We start from the raw sequence: 22882 nt of genomic DNA on the forward strand, positions 1-22882 counted from the left end.
TTCTCATTGCATTTAAATACTTGTTCAGTATTTTGCATAGGAATGAACGAGAGGTAAACGATTCTCGTTGAACAAGTCAACGATGATTTTGCCTGTCTAATCAGGCTGCATGAGCGCGAAGAAGCCGGTGATGACGTCACCCGTTCTTGCAAACGAGATTCATCCAGCGTAAAAGGAGCATTTTTTATGGTTCTGGCTTTTGTCCTGACTTGATCCTAATTATCCTTGACCCCTGACTGCCCTTCCCTCCGGTCTTGTCTTCTCATTTGTGCTACTGTCCGCCTGTCTTGACCTTAAAGCCTTTCTGTTCCCTACGCCTTTCACTTTGTTTTGTACCTGTTGTCAGAAACATAGCAGTGGAATTTCTGAAAAGGTCTCAAAGGGAAGTAGTTTGTGTCGCTGCAAGGATCTCTGGAGAAAACGGACTTGTTGGACATTCTACTAATTATTTGGGATTTGACTTTCTGATCCCACTTATGACAATATGTAATTCATTGCCGGCTTTTCTATGCATTTTGCTGTATTCGGTCAGCATTTTTTTAGATAAATATATGGATTTATGCATATTTCATCTCAAAAATGTAATTCTGAAAAATCTGTTCATCTTGAATTTCACTGTTGCTGATTTTTTAATTTTCATTAATCAAAGATGATGAAAAACTTTGGAAAGATTCTCTTAATGAGTGACTCAGACATTTCTTATAAAGAGATCTTTTAGTGTCTGTACAGTTTCAGAAGTTCTGGAAAGAGAGTGGACACAGAGTATGAACATTTCCACTGCTTTATTCTAGGAAACGAGACTGGAAGCATATGAAATTTCTCAGCAACCGATGATGACCATGTGATTTTTTTTCCCTTTTGTGTTTGAGTTGACGTATTTTAAGACACTGACTGGAAAAGGTCACATGAAAGTCCGAGAAAGCAATGAATGCAACTGCAACTCATTTATCTTACAGTAATAAAAGATGCGTAGCTTACTCATCATATACTGTATATCTATATATAGCTATGAAAATATAATGCACTGAATTAATAATGTTAACCTAAAAGCTGTATACATTAACTGAGTATTCCCAGTATTGACATTTAACATCGACTCACAGGATAGATGGTAAACATTTTCCTCCTCACTGCATCAGCGCACAATGAGGAGGAGCTTGAATGGAGTGGCGGCTGTCACTCCACTCAACCGAAGAGATCCTGGGTAGAGCGCTCGGCTATCTCTGGCAGTCCCATAGAGTTTAATGGAGCATGCTCAGCCACTATTCTATTCTAGTTGTTCCGCACTGTGGGAATGGAAGTGTTGGGGAATCAGGAACATCGTTTTTGTGATCAGTGATCAGGAATCTGGAATCCCGTTCTTGTGATCAGTGAAAGTTCCAGCAGAACAAGAACGGGGTTCCCGATTCCCCAACACTTCCTTCCCCGCAATGCAGAGCAACTAGAATGGAATATCGGCCGAGCATGCTCCATTAAACTCTATGGGACTGCCAGAGATAGCCGCGTGCTCTACCCAGGATGGAAAACAAGGATATAGGATGCCCATTCTTGAGATCTGGAACCCCATGCAATCAGACTTTTGTCACTTATCCTAAGGATAGGTCCTAAATGTACATTTTGGGTGTCCCTTTTAAAGGCGGTGTCCAACTTGGACAACCTTATCTAAAGTTATGAGCTGGAAGGGTGTTATTTTCATGGTTATTATGGGAGGAGCTGCTCATTTGCGAAAGGGAGAATAAAGTATTACTTGCTAATGGAGGAAGGATTACCCTTCTATTAGTTTTAAATTATAGGACCCATAAACATAAGCCATAGGCAAAGGGGATTGTCTAAAGGATCCAACCCCTTTAAAAAAGTGTTATTATAACATATAAGTGACATTTTCCACGTTTCATTTATGTTTTCTCTCTATTTTTTTTTCTTGTAAGGTTAGAAAAGTGGAACAGAAAAAAAATACAAGCAGCAGGTATCTGTGACGCAGGCATCATACAACCATTGAACTAAATACACCTTAAACCAACAGGGAGGGTGAAAGGTAGTAGTGTTTGAGCTGAATCTGTGTTTTTAGACGAAGCAGCACCTTTTGAATGAAAGCACGCTTATACCGGCTCCTTAAGAAGTTTAGACTACAGAGCTGTCTCTAAAAACTGGCCCCCCTTCAGCTGAGTCCCATATGTTTCTCTTGGCATCGGCTCTGTGTCTGCTTGGCTGGCGTTAATGCAGGGATATTAAATTGATGAAACACAGAGCTCTTGATCCTTTTCAGTGGGGCTTCTATTTAAGTAATGGCAGGCTAGGGCTCTGTCAACCACCTGCAATTGTCCAAGAGAAAAAAAAAGGAGGGAGTTATGAAAAGTAAGCGAATAGGAGTGGATGAGAGGAAAATTCCTGAAAACATTTCCAATCTTCTCCAACAAAGAGAAGTAGATACATCCTGGATTTCTGAAAGCATTCTAAAGTGACTAATACATAACTGCTAGTTGATTCATATAAAAAAGAATTAGTAATAATAGTTGGAGGCAGACATCTTTAAGAGATATCACTCACAATAAACCATTTATGAATGTAAAGCATTGCTAAAAATGAATGCTAATGAGTATTACTACCATTACCCCATATAAAGCGGGGGTGCTCTCATACCCTGTTTCCCTGAAAAAAAGATCTACCTTGAAAATAAGCTCTACCCTGATTTTTCGGGGAGGCTTGAAATATAAGCCCTACCCCAAAATAAGCCCTAGCTGTATTACATTAAAAAAAAGAATACTTATCTAGCAGGCTCGGTCTAGGTCCTCCTGCTCCTGACCAGAGCTGCGCTGTGGGTCCTGTAGTCCTCGTTCACCCACAGAAGATCATTTCCTTGTTACGGGATTCATAACTCCCACTTCCAGGAAACTATGGCTCTGATTCGCTGAGCAGTGCTCAAGAACTAATCAATGCAGCGCTCGATGAACCAATGCGATGACTATGATTGGTTGAGCAGCAGTCGAAGAACCAATAACAGCCATCGCATTGTGGAAACAGGATTTAGAAATTGACCGGTCAATGCCGTGGTTCAGCATGTTGGAGATCCAGAGAGCAGTGGGAGGGACCTGGACTGAGCCAGCTAGGTAAGTATAATAACACATCCCCTGGAAATAAGACCCAGTGCCTCTTTTGGGGCAAAAATTAATATAAGACGGGGTCTTATTTTCGGGGAAACACAGTTGATTATACATCACATTCAGTGTCATCAACCAGACTAATTCTGCGCTCCCAAATATCAATCATCCCTTCTGGTTTATAGAATCTGTAAATTAACCAAACTGTTAACTTTTATCTTCGTCATTAATTTACCTTCTATGTAATAACTAAATAAGCACACTTCTAGATGGTATTTGCTAGAGTTTGCTCGATTTCTGACAAATGTATAGTTCTGGAGGTTTTCATTCTTTTATGACTATGTATTAAATGGTAAGTAGCCTGGTGACACTGAAAGGAAATGGTGCACAGTGCTAGATGGTAAAATTATTGTTAAAAACCAGTGCCAGGCAGCCGCTGCCGAAGCAAATAAAGTTTTGGATCACATCATAAGAGATGTACTTGATGATGAGAACATAGTTACTTTTATGGAAAATAACTAGTCAAGATTGCCCATGGAATATAGTGAAGATTTTTTGGGCACCTTAGTTTGAGAAACATATGGATGTTGCGAGTTCAGTGGGGGACAACCAAATCAAAAGGGTTTTCCAGGGCTAAATTGTTGATGAGCTATCTTCAGGATAGGTCATCTATATCACATTGGTAGGGACCGCCACTTGGGGGCCCCGCTGACTGAAGAGGCCGCTGTACTTGGGTGAACACCATGGGCCTTTTTTTGGGACTATGATGTCAAATTCATTGAACATGTGGCCTGAGAGAAGCTCAGTTCCATTCCATTGAATGAGACTGAGCTGTAATACCAGTCACAGATGCTATGAAATATATGGCACTACGACTGATATACAGTGAAGTGACAGCAGTGGTCACCCAGGTGCCAAGGCTACTTCAATCAGCTGATCGGTTGGCATCCTGAGTGGTAGAGTCAAACCGATCTCATATTGATGACCTATCTTCACCATAGGTCATCAACATCCTAATCCTGGAAAGTCGTTTTAATTTGGTTGCCCACCATTGAATTCGCAACAGCCATATATTTCTGAAACACAGGAACCAAGAAAATCTACACTATATTCTTGAGTAATCATCAATATCTTCAATCACAGAAAATGGCCGTTACTTACTGACTGAGGAGTGCATATAGATGCATCCTCCTCTCACCATGCAGGTAGCTGACTACCAAATGGATGAGCCAATAACACCTGTGAGGGCACCGATAAAACACCCACTCACACTGCCTCCTGATAATGAGGGGGGTGGATGCTTGGTGTACTCTCCCACACATAGTGGATACAGGGTGCCAGACCATTCTGATATATGTAGTTCACCATGCAGACCAGCAACCTATTAATGACGCCATGATAATTCGGCGGGTTGCCCTGCATATCCATCAGTGAACCACATTGGTACTGCCACCCTGGGCTCTCCCTGGAGTCTTAATGCCACACTGCATGTGAATGATAGATAATAAATGCAAGGCATTGGTTGGATGTTGGCCAAGATACATGAGCCCACTAACCACTTCACGGTTCCTTGCGTTGTAGTGGGTCCCTACACTAATATAAATGCATCACAGAAGGGGAAATAAAGAATTAAAAACAATCACAGAAAATGTCCGTTACTTACTGAGTGAGGAGTGCATATAGATGCATCCTCTCACCATGCAGGTAGCTGACTATCAAATGGAGGAGCCAATAACACCCGTGAGGGCACCGATAGAACACCCACTCACACTGCCTCCTGATAATGAGGGGGGTGGATGCTTGGTGTACACTCCCACACATAGTGGATACAGGGTGCCAGACCATTCTGGTCTATGTAGTTCACCATGCAGACCAGCAACCTATTAATGACGCCATGATAATTCGGTGGGTTACCCTGCATATCCATCAGTGAATCACATTGGTACTGCCACCCTGGGCTCCCCCTGGAGTCTTAATGCCACACTGCATGTGAATGATAGATAATAAATGCAAGGCATTGGTTGAATGTTGACCAAGATACCAACTTGTTGGCCAGTGGTTAGTGGGCTCATGTATCTTGGCCAACGTCATCCAATGCCTTGCATTTATTATCTATTATTCACATGCAGTTATATGTGAACTACATATATCAGAATGGTCTGGCACTCTGTATCCACTATGTGTGGGACTGTACACCAAGCATCCACCCCCTCATTATCAGGAGGCAGTGTGTTTTATCGGTGCCCTCACGGGTGTTATTGGCTCCTCCGTTTGGTAGTCAGCTACCTGCATGGTGAGAGGAGGATGCATCTATATGCACTCCTCAGTCAGTAAGTAACGGCCATTTTCTGTGATTGTTTTTAATTCTTGATTTCCCCTTCTGTGATGCATCATCAATATCTTAGTGCCAGAAAACTCCTTTAATTGTAGAAATGTGTGGATTATAGTACCTAAAACAATTATAAAACTTGGGTTTATTTAGTTTGGAAAAAATGCTGTCTGGGGGGACCTATTCCAAGGCGTCCAAGATAAATCCCAACAGAGAATGCAGTTCAGAAATTAAACAAAGAATAGCATTGGGCTGTGTGGCTTGGCTAGGAATGGACAAGATCTGGAAAAGCAAAGACATCAGTTTCAGAACCAAATGCTGCCTAGTAAATGCAATTATTTTTCCCATTGCAACTTATGTTTGTGAAAGCTGGACACTTATAAAGGATGACAGGAAGATGTTAGACGGTTTTGAATTATGGTGCTGGAGAAGAATGCTTCAGACCCCATGGACTGCGAGAATCACTAACAAGGAAGTACTAGATCATGTCAAGCTAAAAACATCCCTAGAGGCGAAGATTTCAAAACAAAAACGATCTTATTTTGGACACAAGATATTCTGCTGGGATTTGTCAGTGGTTCACGATGATGAGGTCGTTAAAGAACCGGCTGGTTAGACACAATCATGGCAGGCACAGGCATGACTGTTTAAAAGAAGCTGTACTTGATCAATTAAAAGAGGGCGAAGTTGATCCTTAGGGTGACCCAGAGTCGGCAACGACTGAATGGTTAATCATCATCACATATTAATGTCAGATATATAAGATCTGTCTACCTTTCCTGTAGAAGACGGCCACACTACAGGACGGACATCTCTCTGCAGCGCCGGAAGAAAGAACATGTGACTGGCTTCATTGCCGGTCATGTGTTCTTTCTTCGGTGCTGTGGGGAGTCGTCCGTCCTGAAGTGCGGCCGTCTTCTTCCTGCAGTAAGGGCTCAGTCACACGGGCGTAAATTGGTTAATCTAAACAGACCCTTAAAGACGACCTATCGGCTTCTCTGACATGTCTGTTTTAGTAAATAACTGTATTTCCCAGAAAGCAGCAATGATGTTAAACAGATATCACACACAGTAGATTATTAAATGGGTTGGGTCACTAGACAGCCACAGTCCATATACAGTATTATGGCATAATAAAGGCAGTGGAAAGCTCCATCAGAGAAAATTCTAGAATGGTTTTCATGATCACCCTGTTGCTGGTAGAGCATTCTCCTTGCAAGGTTGCAGCAGCCTTCGATGACTCTTGAGAATGAAGTCATGCATTGGGGGGTGTCAGGAGGAGCTGGGAAGAAAACAGTGGCATAACTTGACCTCAGGGGTGTTACATTAGTAAATATGGGAGTGAATAGAACTCTTGTAGGCCTAGCATTATTTTTCAGTTTTTGTCCAGTTACGCTACAATTATATAACTGGAAAATCAGATTGTTAACAATTTTTATTGAGTCTCATTTTATATATTCTAAGGCAGCCAAGTACGTTTTATAGCAAGGAAACTGTGTATTTCCCAGCTTCAGGGTTTTAGGCAAAAAAAAATAATGATTGCAAAGGCCTCGCTACTGGCGTATGGAAAGCTGGGTAGATCAATTCTCCATTTAGCAACTTCAGGTATATGAGATGTCTGTGGGCAATTACTTAAAAAGCTGAGGTGTACTTTAAAAGGGCAGACAGCTCCCAAGCTGATGGCTCGGTTTGCTCTTGGGATTCGCTGCCGTGAGTAAAGCTACTGTTTGTGTAATTTTGGTTGAGATGCTGCGCATTAGTTAGAAACTTTATGTATAGTAAGTGGTCAGACAGGCCGGGGGTTTTATTTTGTGATGTTTATGTTTTTTTTCCCCCTACATGAAAAACAAAATAAAACTGGTTGTACGGGGCTCCAGACTAAAGAAAAATTACCTAGGAGCCTTTGGCTCCTCACCTGAAAATTTAGGAGCCAAATAACATTTTCAGTTGCCAAATTTAAATACATATATAATTAATCCAGATGCTTTCCTTCATACTATAAATCACATGCAAAGCTTCCCTACACCCCCCTGCATTATAATTACTTTCAGAGCAAACCCAGTCGTCTCCCCGACCATCCATAGTAATGAATTCAACCCAATCATTTCCTTTCCCTGTTCATAATAATGAATTCAGCCCCCTCAAGCTCCACAGTCCATAGTAAGGAATTCAGGCCCCTAACTTCCTCTGCTGTCCATACAGTCCATAGTATTTAACTGAACTGACTTACCCCCCTCACACTGTCCACAGTATGAAATTGAAACTGCTTATCCTCCCATCCATAGTAATGAATTGAGTCTGCTCATATCCCCACCCTCCATATGAATTGAGCCATACATAGTAATTAACTTTGCCTGCTCATCTCCTTACGCCATCTATCTTAAAGGGGTTGTCCCGAGGCAGCAAGTGGGTCTATACACTTCTGTATGGCCATAATAATGCACTTTGTAATGTACATTGTGCATTAATTATGAGCCATACAGAAGTTATAAAAAGTTTTTTTACTTACCTGCTCCGTTGCTGGCGTCCTCGTTCCCATGGAGCCGACTAATTTCTGGCCTCCGATGGCCAAATTAGCCGCGCTTGCGCAGTCCGGGTCTTCTGTAGTCTTCTATGGAGCCGCTCGTGCCAGAGAGCGGCTCCGTGTAGCTCCGCCCCGTCACGTGCCGATTCCAGCCAATCAGGAGGCTGGAATCGGCAGTGGACCGCACAGAAGAGCTGCGGTCCACGAAGACGGAGGATCCCGGCGGCCATCTTCAGCGGTAAGTATTGAAGTCACCGGACCGCCGGGATTCAGGTAAGCGCTGTGCGGGTGGTTTTTTTAACCCCTGCATCGGGGTTGTCTCGCGCCGAACGGGGGGGGGGTTTAAAAAAAAAAAAACCCGTTTCGGCGCGGGACATCTCCTTTAATTAAAAGGATTTCCTGAGATAAATGTTTTGTTTAAAATTAGGTCCCCCATGGAGAAAAAATTATTAGCCAGCTCGCACCTCTTCCCGCTCTCTGCAAGTTCCCCAGAGAGCATCATCGAAGCTCTGGGTCTCCTCACTGACAGGCTATAGCAGCCTGTGTCTTTGCCATCACAGGCTGCTGCAGCCAATATCTAGGGCAATTTTGGTGTTAATGACTGAGCTCAGTGATCAATCAGGAGCAGGAAGAGGTAAGTATGATCTGGTTTATTATTTTTTTGACTTGGGGGACCTGATTTTAAAAACAAAATTCTCTAGGAAAACTTTTTTAATTGAGGCTGCTCATGTCCGTCCACTGTCTATAGTAATTAATTGAGCTCATCCATCCTCTCCAAAGTTCATAGTAACTAATTTATATGTTCATAGTAATTGAACCCACTCATTCCCTGTCCATAATAATTAATTGAACTGTCCATAGTAATTAATTGACCCTGCTCATCCCCCTACCATCCAGAGTTATTTTATTAAGCCCTCTCATTCCCCCCATTGTTCATGGTACATTCATATTTGAGCCCACTAACCCCCCCCCCTCCTCATTGTCCATAGTGATTCATTGAGTCCACTTATTTCCCCACTGCTGTCTGTAGTGATTAGTTGAGTCTGTTTGTCCTGTTCCCTGTCATTCATAATAATTAACTAAGCTATCTACAGTAATTAAACCTGCTCATATGAACCTGCTGTCTATAGTAATTACTTGAGCTCACTCAACATTTTCTTCTCCCTCCAGTAGTGACTAGACTGGAGCCGCTGCTCATATTAGCCAGGCAGCAGAGGAGAATACCCCACAGCAGCACAGTGCTAACGTAGTCCCTCCTTCTGGGCAGTGTGTGGGTCAGGGAACGGGTAACCTAGGAGGTGTGCATAAGAAATCACTTGTAGTACAGGCATGCAGCACATTAGCGAGTCGCAAACGGTGAAAAGATTGAAAAACTTGAGTACATTGGTGACAATTTTGGTCATCATCTGGAGCCCTGTTGTGCTCAGTTGCGCCATGTTTTGGATATACCAAAAGTTCCCATCTATCCCAGGAGATGGCGGTCTTGTGAGCTAATCCCTTTACAATTACTAAACAGTTAGTTCCAACCAATGCCCCATCAGAGGCTTACTTTAAGCTTTTTCAGTAATGAGACAACCCCTTAATAACCTGTTATGCAATGTTATGTCACAGATACTACATACAGTAGTTCCGCCATACTATTACAGTGCAAGGTAAGAGATCATTCAACTTTTACTGATATATCCCCCTCATACAATGTACTCATTCCTGTGACGGTAACATTTATTATTGACACCGCCATGAAAGCTATATTGAAACAGAGCTGGACTGACTTAGGGCCAAGGTGGCTGACGTGGATGACAGGTCTCACCGTAACATTAAATTCAGAGGGATCTTCGAGACCATGCCTGTATCAGAATTGAAACCATATCTACGAAATTCTAGGAAAACATTGCTGCCAGATTACTTTTTATGGGACTCCATAATAGACAAGGCACATAGGCTCCCTCAATCTGGAGATCACATACAAAGAGACGTCCTGGCAGCTTCCACTTCTTCTACGTGAAGGAGAAGCTCTTGGAGGCCACTAGGAAAATTAGTACATTACCTGCGTCATAGCAATCATTATACCGACCTATCTGCAACAATACTAGCACAAAGGCCACAACTGCTCCCGTTAACAAATACACTCAGACACAACTAAATCTTGTACAAATGGGGATTTTCTGTACGTGTTCTGATTACTAAGGCCTCCCTCACACAGGGCGTTTTGTACAGCGTTTAACGCTGCCTTTTCAGCCCAGTGCTAAACGCTGTACAACACTCCCATTCATTTCAATGGGGCTGCTCACACAGGGCTGAAAATGCAGCACCTTCCAACGCTGCGCTTTGACAGCGATGCATGTTCTATTTTGGGGCGTTTTCAGCCTTGCATCCCTCATTGAAAGGAATGGGCAGCGGTTTCAGCACTGCTGAAAATGCGGCAACACTTGGTGCCGCATTTTTGGCAGCGTTAACCGCTCGCCGATTTTCAGGGTGAGGGCTTGCAATAGAAGCCCTACCCCGAAAATCAGTCCCAGCTAGGCTAGAGGAGAAAAAGAAAGTAATACTCACCTAGCCACTGCGGTCCGGGTCGCGGCCGCTGGTCTCTGCCGCTCATCCGGGCTTCTCCAATACTCCCAAGTCTATTGCCGTAGGCCAGGTTTGAGAACCCCGCCTCCAGCAATAGAGTGCTGTGATTGGTTGTCGGCGCGCTCGATGCCCAATCACAGCCCTTCATTGACTGTCTCAGCCAATCAGCGCCGGCAAGCTCTCTATTGCTGGAGGCAGGGTCCTCAAACCTGGCCTACGGCAATAGACTTGGGAGTGCAGAGGAAGCCCGGTTCAGCGGCAGAGACCAGCGGCCACGACCCGGACTGCAGCGGCTAGGTGAGTATTGCTTTTTTTTTTCTTTTCAGCATCCTTGGCTGCATTTTCAGCCGAGCTGAAAACGCAGCCTAAACGCTGGCATAAAGTATGCCAGTGCTGCTGAAACGGGGCGGAATCTGCAGTAAGCACAGCGTTGAAAAACGCTGTGTTTTTGCAAACGCCCTGTGTGAGGGAGGCCTACAACAACTAGGTCGTGACATCATTGGAAGAAGGAATAAACCACCTACAAAAATAGAAATTAATTGTCTCTCTACTAACTAAAGGACTATAAAAGGGTCTTTCATTGGATATCAGAAGACTGGTGCATGGTGAAACATTGAAAATAAGTCTTGCCTTTAGAAATGAGTATGGACTGTTGGTGTATAACAATGGAACACTGACACACTTCAGAAACACCTGAGAACTTTTACCCTCCATATAAGCAGTTCGGCTCTGGCAGAGCTAAAACCCCTTTTTCCTCACGTCCAGCTGCGTGAAGAACTATTTGATCTTACTGTTTTTTTCTTCCTTGGTTTTCTTTCCTCTTTCGTTATAGACCAGCTTTATGTGTTGGCCTATCAGGCATTTAACAGATGCCCCCAAAAGGACAATTACAAATTATTCTGATTGTATGAGAAGCTAAGTAATCATGCTCTACTGATTTACTATAATTTTGAGTGATTACGGTAGTAACAAACACAAAAGTCCTGAATCGTCTAAGACCCGATATATCACTGAAGGGCAAGATGATCAGACTCAGACTTACGTATTTTGGCCATATAATGCGAGCAGATTCGCTAGAAAAATCTATAATGCTCGGACAGATCAGTGGCAAAAGAAGACCTGGAGCCAAAGGACATGATGGCTGATACTGTCAGAGCGGATACTGACATGGATATCACAACTGAAAGAAGCAGTGCAAAACCGAAAAACATGGAGGGAACTCGCCTTTAGGGTCACTGAGGGTCGTGAATGACTAAATGGCTAACAACAACAACATTGAAATCAAAGCAGGTCTAACAGCACATGGATGGCTAGCACTCCTGTGGATAGGGAATAACTTGAAATTCTGGTACAACCCCTTTAAGGGATTTCATACCTTAAATCTGCAGCTTATAAATATGCAGGTTAAAGTTGCAAAAATGTTTCTGGAGATTCTCAGACCTGGAGCTATATGGGATTAAATAGTGCTAACACTATGATCTGCATTCAACTACATAGAAAATGGCTATTGACTTTAATTTTAGCGTCTTTTTAAGCTCGCCGAAATTTTATAGTTTCAAATTGTGTGGGGATGCCAAAAGTCCTCTTCCCTTGGCATTGACCAACACAAGAGATATATGTTGCACAAAGAATATCATTTTTCCTTTGGTGTAAACTGTTTTATCCACATGTTCTCCTAATAAGGTCAAGTAATGAAAATCGCTTTTGCAGACGATGGGCTGAGAGAACCAACTGGTAATATACCTGTTTTATGTCCTTGAGTTTATGGAAACGCACCTAGGAGCCCTGCGTATCCTGCATCCTAAAATTTGTGTCTTTGGCCTTGTGGAGGACATTCCAGTTGACACAGTAATGCGCACTTTATATAAATTGCTGTTCTTTTAGGCTAAAAAAGTTATATTGCTTAACTGGAAACATCCAAAAAAACCTACTAGGGCTGCTTGGCAGCGTGAAGTGAATGGGGTCATCCCTCTATACAAGTTGACATATATGGCCCGAGGCTGCCCCGCCAAATTTGCTAAGATATGGGCCCGGTGGGTTGACTGCCCTGATACTGCATCAGGCGTATCTGACTAGCTTCTTGGCCAAAGGGAAATTTGGAGGTTTTTCTTTTTCTACTCCTCACTATGTGCAGGGATATTGAATTTTTGCTGTGATGATGGTCATGTCATGGGTGAAACCTTTGTTTTTATGTTTTAGTTACTATTTCCCAGGTTGGGAATCTTGGGTTCTGTTTTTTGGGGGAAATAAATAAAAGGGTATATGTATATCGCAAGAAATGCATTGGCATGCATTGCCATTCTAATATTGCTGTATAGCAACAGAAGCAAGACCATCAGAATAAAGCCTGCAAGATTCAATTATTTCAGCCCCTGGCACGGCTAAAGAGGAGTATAATGCTGTAGTAGCCACACTGAGACTAGTTACATAACATTCCAGAAATGTGCTACCCATAAAATGGAGTAAATGATGGAAACAGATGACTTTATTATTTCAACGAAGGCTTAGTCATAGACTTTTGCTGCTTTACCTGAAAGAAACTTTGAGAATGAAGAAGGCAAAACATGTGGTCTGGCAGTGAAGTAAACGAGAGTGAATATTCCTATGACAATCCTAGACCTTGACAGTGCTCAGTGAAGGTGGGATTAAATAGTAGAAATTCAAGTGGCACAATGGGGATATATATTTGTGACGGCTGCCAAGCAAAAATAGTAAATTTGAAATATCTTATACCTCATATGATTTAGTGCTCTGAAAGGTTAGAGATCACATGACTTAGAGCTACCAGTCATTTCATTTATCCTCATATATCACGCGTACTTTTGTATACTTCATTCAACAAAATCTTTATGGTTGGATCCCAATGAAATAAATCTATAGTATTTAAATGGATTGAAAGCTTATCCACTCATTATTGAGCACATTTCCTTTAACGGCCCAAGGATTCGTACCTTTTAGACATATTGTTGCCTTAGTTCCATACTGTTCTAACTCCACTTTTGCCAATTTTCTGTTAAATAGACATCTGAGTTCTAACTCCCATAGTTTATGAGGAGACAGTACTACCCAAGCTTGGAACCGAGGATCTGAGGATACCATCATTCCATTTTGTTCTAGCTCCCCAAGATACCATATCCTCCAAGTTCTATTCTCTGTTCTATCTCTACTGACCAGAGGGTGAGGGTGGAGAGTGGAGTTCGAATTGTTGTTAAAGGGCTTTTTCCACTACCTAAACTAGCTTCACAAGCAAGTTGACTTCCTGGTTGACTGTTGACTTGTACAAGTCCTGATCAGCAGCAACCAAGAAGAACATCTTTAAGGCCAGGCTCACATGGCCGTAAGTGTAAAATGCTGCTTGTGTCAAGAAGCATTTTACCACTGTGGAGCCGCTGATGACCCCGCCTATTGCCACATATGGCAGCAAAATTGTACTACACATGACAGCTTATCTCACACATGCTGTCATGCGCAGTTCACCTGTTTTTTTTTTTTTTTTTGAAGGGTGGGGTTTATATTTCCCGCTTCATTGTGTATGGTCGGCATTGAGTACACGGCCATAGAGAACAATGGGCTCTCTTGCCACAAAATAGAACATGCTGCATTCTTTTTTTGTGATCGTGTACTATGCAATTCCTACAGGCTACTGTGAGCAGAACTGCGTGTGGCAATGTATTTGATTGCCTACAAATTACCGGCTGTCACACGTATGTACAATGTATGCGTAATACGCTGTAATCATATGCTTGTATGAGCCGGCCTAAATATGAATGATTTGCCAGTCAGAATCGATTATCATTCCAGTTGCAAGGCTGAACACTAACAAACTCAAAGTTGATAAAATAAACGGGAAAGACATCAAGAAACTGTACAAAAACTTTTCAAGAGAGCACAGGGCATGTTGTGAAGCTCTTAAAGGGGTTGTCCCACGCCGAAACGGGTTTTTTTTTTTTCAACAGCCCCCCCGTTCGGCACGAGACAAACCCGATGCACTGGTTAAAAAAGAAAACCGGACAGTGCTTACCTGAATCTCCGCGCTCCGGTTACTTCTTACTTACCTGGTGAAGATGGTCGCCGGGATCTTCTCCCTCGGTGGACCGCAGGGCTTCTGTGCGGTCCATTGCCGATTCCAGCCTCCTGATTGGCTGGAATCGGCATGTGACGGGGCGGAGCTACGAGGAGCCGCTCTCCGGCACGAGCGGCCCCATTCAGAAAAGAAGACCGGACTGCGCAAGCGCGTCTAATCCGGCGATTAGACGCTGAAAATTAGACGGCACCATGGAGACGAGGACGCTAGCAACGGAACAGGTAAGTGAATAATTTCTGATAACTTCTGTATGGCTCATAATTAATGCACAATGTACATTACAAAGTGCATTAATATGGCCATACAGAAGTGTATAGCCCCACTTGCTTTCGCGGGACAACCCCTTTAAGTGAACACTGATTATACTGGCCAACAAAAAAAATATTTTGGAATGTTTTCATAACTTCATGAGTCAAATCTTACTAATTTTAGGGTGAGAAAAACAAATATGACAAAGAAAATTTTTTATTAGCTCTAGTTTCTGTGATATACAATAGGTGGAAGTATGTTATTTTAACGGATTAGGAGAAAATGATACATTTATATTACATATGCTAACAACATTGAAAGTGGATTTAAATTGTTTTTTTTTTAATGACCATTACATTCAAAGAGTTCTAAATTGATGGAAGAATTCATGTCAGGTGGTTCGGTGTGAAGAGAATCATGTGGTGACTTCATGAGATCGTTTTCTTTTGGCTTGCCTCTTGCGAGTTCTGGAGTATCCCTACTCACAGACCAGCAGTAATCCGCAAACATTGCTTTATTCCAACGGCCATGATATCTTTGTTCCATTACAGAAATATCCTGGTGAAATCTTTCTCCGTGTTCATCACTAACAGCTCCACAACTAGGAGGGAAAAAGTCTAGGTGCGAGTGAAGAAAATGGATTTTAAGGGACATGTTGCATCCGAGTTGATGCAACTTTTTCCAGAAGTACTATCACCAACTGAGTTTAGTTACCATGTCTTCTGTTGCCTAAGAATCCATGAATAACTCCCTTTAAGGCTTGCCAAGCTTCCTTTTCTTTTCTCTCCAAAACTTGGTCAAATGTAGGATCCTTTACAAGTTGTCGAATTTGTAGACCAACAAAATACCTTCCTTAACCTTTGCATCACTCAGTCTAGGAAATTTGTCTCTTAAGTACTTAAATGCCTGTCCTTCTTGGTTCATACCTTTGACAAATTTTTTCATCAAACAAGCTTTATATGAAGGGGGTGGAAGAAGAACATCTTTTGGGTCCATGAGAGGCTCGGCAACAACATTTTTCTCGGCAGGCCAGTCTGCTTGAATGTAATGTGATTTCCTAACCCTACTATCCCACATACATAAAAAGCAACAGTATTTAGTGTACCCCAGTTGCATTCCTAAGAGTACGGCAATGACTTTTAGATCGCCACAGATTTTCCACTTGTATTCAGCATATATGAGTCGAGGAGGGCTGTCATGTTTCCATAAGTCTTCTTCATGTGAACTGCATGACCAACAGGTATAGAAGGAAGACAGTTGCCATTGTAAAGTAATACAGCTTTCAAACTGAGCTTAGAGGAGTCTATGAATAACCTCCATTCAGTTGGATCATGGTTCAAATTCAAACATTTCATCAAGCCATTAACGTCACAGCAAACAACCAGATTGTTTATATTCTCAAAAAAAGGAAGCAGATCCCTCTGATGTTCTCTGTACCGTGAGACCCTGACATAACATTGGAGAAGATTCCATTGCTGTAGTCTTGACCCTAGAAGTTCCGCCTTCTCCTTGGATAAGTCAAGATCTCAAATGGGATCACTCAATTCCTCTTGACTCAGTCTGTGCGGTGTATCATCTTTTACCTCAAATTCAGGGTCATAGGATGTGGAAGGCTTGTTGGGTTCTTCTTTTTTCACACTTTCTTCATTTTCTACTTCAAGCTCATAAGTTGGGGTGGAGTAGGAACTGGTAAACTATCTGAATGTGGAATAGGTTGCATAGCAGACAGAGGATTCGGGTATTGAACTGTTCCTGTTTTCTTCATTAACAATCCTGCCTTTATAGGCGGAGTCAAGCAGACATATCAGTTATCTGTATGATTTGTAGGCTCCCGCCAAACCATAGGCACAGCGAAAGCCACAGATTGTTTTTTATTTTTCAGCCATTCTCGTAGTTTAACTGAACAAGAGTTGCAACATATATGTGGAGCCCAGGACTTATCCTGGTCCCCTACCTTCATACCAAAATAATGATGATAGGCAGTCTTCACAAGAAGCGTCAGATTGCGTTTCTGTGATAAAATGTTCACTAAATTTACACATTTTCGTGGCATTTTGATATAGCAAATGTTACACTTTAAAACCAGAAATTCTGAGAAAAAGAAAAACAGAAACAATATGAAACTCAGTCATAGCAACATTTAATATGTTTATAACCTACAAACATATGGAGAACATTGTGGTATGTCAGTTGAGAGGTGTGACAACTCCCCCCTCCAAAAAAAATTCCCACTAACAAAAAATGTAAGCTCTAAAAAACGACATGTCAATGTATCTCCAAAGCAAGAGCTAATCAGTTATTTTTATGGTGATTATTGAATTCAGCAGATGGAAATACATAAGAATACGCTAATTTTGAGGTCGAAACAAAATCATCGTTGGGCAGTGTTACAGTCAGTTAGTGTTACTTTTCAGTTAACATTACAGATAGTCCCCTACTTGCAAACATTCGATTTACGAATTTCGCAAGATGCGAACAATCTGTCCTGCACAGTATGATGTAATGCTATGGCATTACATCATACTGTGCAGGGAGCGGACAGGCTTCTATCAAGCCTGATAGAAGCCTGTCCGGTCTGATCGCGGGACACTGTGCGGTTGCTAGGCAGCCGGGGGCCTTCTGAAAGGCCCTAGGGCTGTCTATGCAGAGCGTCTATCAAGCCGTGCACTTGATAGGCACTCTGCATAGGCAGCCCTGGGGCCTTTCAGGAGGTCCCCGGCTACCTAGCAACCGCACAGCGTCCCGCGATCTCATCACGGGACACTGTACAGGCCCCCTGAACGTCTGGTGCAGGCTGTTTTTTTACAGTGGGCACCCGGCGGCAGCAGTTCCGACGAGCCGCGCCGCTCATCAGAAGTGTTAACACTTTAAATACCGCTGTCAGCGCGGTATTTAAAGTGTTAACAGTTCCGACAAGCGGCGCGGCTCATTGGAACTGCTGCCGCCGGGTGTCCGTTGTAAGAACAGCCGGCACCCGACGTTGTATGGAGCGGGATCCACCCGTGATCCCCTCGATACAACCATTTGTTCAGACTTGCGAAAAAATGGACTTGCGAACAGGCTCCTGGAACGGAACCTGTTCGCAAGTAGGGGACTATCTGTACTTATAATACTTATGAAACAATGTATAACTTACGTATAAACAGTGACTTTGTATGCAAAAATTATCATATTCTGATTTCAGAATCAAAGGGAATGTTCTTTTTGAAGTTTTTATATCAAATAGTAAGGAGTTAGAAGACGTTTTATTCTGTAACTATTACAGGTTAGAACATTGTTCTAACACCAAGAGAATTAGTGTTAACATTGGAATTAACTCTCAAAAATGTAAGCCTAATGTACTGTAAAATGGCACTAAAATGTTTTTTTGTCAAGGAACAGGTGTATACTTTAAATTTCCAGATTAAGCAGATACATTCGACTGTACAAGCATTCAAACATCCAAGGTGCCGTCATGAAAATGTAGCATATTTGGAGTTAGAACACTATGGAACTAAGCCAGCTATATAGGAACAGTATGGATTCTAAAGTGCTTTGACAAGAAGTTCTTGTATGTTTAGTTCTTACTGGTGTTCTAATATTGTATACCCAAGAAAATCCTAAGTAAAAACATGAAACGTCCAGGCAAATTGAATAAAACATTGAGTAGATACAACATGTCAGTTCTCTGACCTACATTTATAAAAGTACAAAGCAACAACAGTATTTGTAAAATGTTTCTCTCCTTTTCTATCTTTAGGCTGGGATGATACGCACAACAGAGGATGAATATTTCATAGAACCTTTGGAGAAAGGCAAACAAAAAGAGGAGGAAGAAGGAAGAATACATGTAATATACAAACGATCAACAGCGAAGAAAGTTTTGCCTGATGATATTCCCAACAGATCAGGTCAGGTGCAAATTACATTGCAGATCAGCATAGCTGTTTTTAAAAAATTCAAGTGACTATCAACCAATACTTATATGAATATCTTTAGATCAATATAGTATATTGCATATATGCTATGAAAAAAAGATTTTGTATACATACATATACACACTCTTTTATGTACATGTGTGGCCATGGATGTGACGGGTAATTTGAATCTACATCTTGTTTCTCAGAAGGGAATTATAGGATTAAAAATATTTTCATGTTTAACACTAAAGGGTCTTTTCATACATTTATTTGGTAGTCTTCCTTTAGGCCTCATGTCCACGGGGAAAATCAGATCCGCTGCAGATTCTCCATGGAGAATCTGCAGCGGGTCCCTCCTGCCCCGCGGACATGAGCGCCGAAAATAAGAATTTAAAAGTATTTACCATCCGGCGCGGGCGGAGAAGATCAGCTGTTCCTCACGGCCGGATCTTCATTTTCGGCCGGCGGATGAATTCCTGACGCCGGCGGCACGTCGCCGGCACGTCGCCGACGTGCCGCGCGCATGCGCCGGGCACATCCGCCGAGCCGAAGCAAGGAAGATGCGGCCGTGAGGAACAGCTGACCTTCCCCGCCCGCGCCGGATGGTAAATACTTTAAATTCCTATTTTAGGTCTCCCGCGGATCCGGACGGCTTCCATAGGCTTCAATAGAAGCCCGCGGGAGCCGTCCCCGCGGGAGACCCGCACGAAAATGGAGCATGGTCCGGATTTTTCCATGCTCCATTTTTTTTTAAATCCCTTTTATTGACGATCCGCGGGTATTTATCTACCCGCGGGTGGTCAATGCATCCCTATGGGATGCGGATCCGCATGCGGGATATCCGCTGCGGATCTTAAATCATATTTTGCCCGTGGACATGAGCCCTTAGGGTAGATTTATGCAACGCCAATATCACTCTTACAAAAGTTGACTAGCCATGCTTAGGAAGATTTTCCGAATTACCAACATGGATTTCTCCATCTCCATGGCTGCAATAAGCAAGTGGGCTACGCTATTTTTGAAACGTATATTGACTATAAGTGTAATAAATATGCTTCATGGGACCACCATTCGCATTAGAAGCTGGATGGTGGAGGCCTAAATATTTGTCTGAAATGGTAGACACACCTTGAAAACAGGTTCTCCTTCACCTATTTATCAATAATTGCCGCTAAACATTTTTACAAACAACTTTCTGTAATTGGATATAGTCGAATTGGCTAGAATTCTTTTATAATTCGAATACTTTGGTAGAGTTTGGTGAATGAGTGGCAGATTTCCAGTCCTAACACAATATTGCTCGGTTGAGTTTAATGCGGGACTCTTATTAGACAAGTTTAAAACTTTCATTTTTTTCCTGAGACATGCAGATGTAGAATTTTCAAGGCAGTATGGCACTGATGATTCCTTCGGAATAAACTTTGAAGGAGCGGCAGAGCTAACCTAGGGGATCTGGCAGTCAGATCATTACCAATGAACAAGTGATGTTATATCTTAACGATATGCCATAATTTGTAATTGTTTAAAAAATCTGAGATCATTCACTATGCTACTCCACTGTTCATGTTCTGTCCTAAATGATTAGAGGTACAAGGCAAAAAATGTAATAAAAACATTCTTTTTCTCAGTTAAATAATTTTATTTAACTTGATGAATAATGTACCACAAGGTAAAAAAAAAATGTTTTTTTGCACCACAATTTTGATGGTTATATGTAACATATAACCATCAAATTTGTGGTAAAAGAAAAAAAATATTTTTTATCTTTTAGTGCATTATTGATCAAGTTAGTTAACTTAAAAATATTGTTTTAATATATTTTACTCCATTAGAGTACTTAATTGCTCTGGTCTCATTTCTTTAAATTGCAGTGCATTTAGGATGTTAATGAAAGTGTTATCACCCAGGTGCCGCGCATTTTCAGTGAGCTTGCACAATGTGAACAGTCGTCATAGACAGGGGCGTAGCTAAAGGCTCATGGGCCCTGGTACAAAGGTTTATCTTGGGGTCCCCCAACTTCTCTTAACCCCTTAATGCAGAGGCGTAACTTGAAGCCTCTGAGCTCCAATGCATAACCTGTAACAGGGCCTCAAACTATAATGCTTTATTCATTGTACTGGGCTCCATATATGGAGAAGAGAGGCCTTATGGGTCCTATAAGGCTTCTGGGCCTACATCCCCTATAGTTACGCTAGTGGCCATAGATGTTTTGCTGGCTGAACATGTTCAGACTGTTTGTAAACTGGAGTCTCTGATCTCTTAATTGGTGGCAGTTGCAGGAGATTGCCAAAGAACAGCAGATTCATACCACCAAAGAGCCCATTATTCTTGTTCTTAAGCCGTGTAAGTCGCAAATCAATTATGCATAACATCTGTAAGAGGCCATAGATATTTCATTGATTATGATTAACTCTGTCTCTCAATTGTTGTTGAATGAATCCTAAGTAGGTTCCTGTCGATCATGACATACCAGTGATTTGGCCATGCTTTTAGACAGGTAGCTTCAAGGTAGTATGAATTGTTGAAGCATTTACTAGAGTTGTTGTAACCCCAGTTAATGCTCACTGTGTTCTTTGCATAGCATATGTTGATCTGGGTTTGGAGCAGGTTCAACGTGAATGTCTTGCCCTCTCCAGCTCCACCAATATAGAATACCCTTAGGGCTTTTTCACATGGGTGATATTCCCACGCAAATTCCATCCGATTGTGATATGGACGGAACTTGCATGGGAAAAGAACCCATCCATTTGAATCAGTTCATGCACACGGGTGATTTTTCACTTGGGCCGAAGGTCCGAGCTTGAACAATTGAGGTGTGTCCTATCCTTGTGCGAGTTTCTGATCAGTTGCTGCAGCAAAGTTCAGAAAGCGTATCACTGCCGCGGTGTTTCATGTGACTATGTACCGTATATACCGGCGTATAAGACGACTTTTGAACCCCGAAAAATCTGCTCTGCAGTCGGGGGTCGTCTTATGCGCCGGTAATACAAAAAAAAAAAAAGTGTAAAAAAAAAAAATTTATTACTCACCTCCCACGGCGTTCTGTCGCGCTCCGGCAGGATGTCGCTCGCTCCGGCAGGCTGTCGCTCGCTCCTCGTCCCCGGCGCAGCATAGCTTTCTGAATGCGGGGCTTGAAATCCCCGCTTCCAGAAAGCTAATACACACGCCGGCAGCCATGACATCATTGAATGGCTGTGATTGGCTAAAGCACACGTGGCTTCAGCCAATCACACTATTCAATGACATCATTGAATGGCTGTGATTGGCTGAAGGCGCACGTGTTAGCAATCACACCCATTCAATGATGTCATTGAATAGTGTGATTGGCTGAAGCCACGTGTGCTTTAGCCAATCACAGCCATTCAATGATGTCATGGCTGCCGGCGTGTGTATTAGCTTTCTGGAAGCGGGGATTTCAAGCCCCGCATTCAGAAAGCTATGCTGCGCTGGGGACGAGGAGCGAGCGACAGCCTGCCGGAGCGCGACAGAACGCCGGGGGAGGTGAGTAATGAATTTATTTTTTTTCTCCACTGTATACCGGCGTATAAGGTGACAGTTGGGGGGTCGTCTTATACGCCCCGTCGCCTTATACGCCGGTATATACGGTATGTGTTATCTGCAAGTGTTGTGAGATGTCTCTGTTGGCTGTTCTTCCTTATATGCATCCTCATTGACATTCTCTATATTTTCTTTGGAATGCCTTCCATAATATGGCTAAAACAATATTCCATCAAGCTCATATTGTTGAAGTTAATAGCTTGACCATCTTCATCAAATTTCATTTTTTGTAGCATAGCTCGGGGTTATGGGTGCTGAGGAATACTGTTTTTCTTGAGCTGTCGTGTAAGGTGAGATGATATGGCACCTCCATCGGAGGTTTCAGTTTTTTCAGTCAAAATAAATAAAATATTATATTGTCATTAATACTTAATATGTACGCAAAATTTAAAGAGAATCAGTTTACAATTGAGTTGGTTTGGGCGAGTAAACATCTTAAAAAATGGATGTGGCCCCCAAATTTGTATATCTCTTCCAGACTCTGCCAATTGGGCTTTTCACGCAGTGCTTTAAACTGGTTCAACGGGTGTTTCGTAGATTTGTGTGTGTGTGTGTGGGGGGGGGGGGGGG

The 22882-nt window shown here is 42.4% G+C and overlaps 1 protein-coding gene across 3 annotated transcripts in view; it reads left to right on the forward strand.

The window, feature by feature from the left end:
- ADAMTS3 (ADAM metallopeptidase with thrombospondin type 1 motif 3) overlaps nucleotides 1-22882 on the forward strand; it is a 276553-nt gene that overhangs the window by 91009 nt on the left and 162662 nt on the right. For all 3 annotated transcript variants that reach the window (XM_066574067.1, XM_066574068.1, XM_066574069.1), the window contains exon 4: nucleotides 18595-18745. In XM_066574067.1, the coding sequence (XP_066430164.1) occupies nucleotides 18595-18745 (151 nt within the window). The remainder of the gene's footprint in view (nucleotides 1-18594; nucleotides 18746-22882) is intronic.

Source organism: Eleutherodactylus coqui, chromosome 7, assembly GCF_035609145.1.
Source record: "Eleutherodactylus coqui strain aEleCoq1 chromosome 7, aEleCoq1.hap1, whole genome shotgun sequence".
Classification (NCBI taxonomy): domain Eukaryota; kingdom Metazoa; phylum Chordata; class Amphibia; order Anura; family Eleutherodactylidae; genus Eleutherodactylus; species Eleutherodactylus coqui.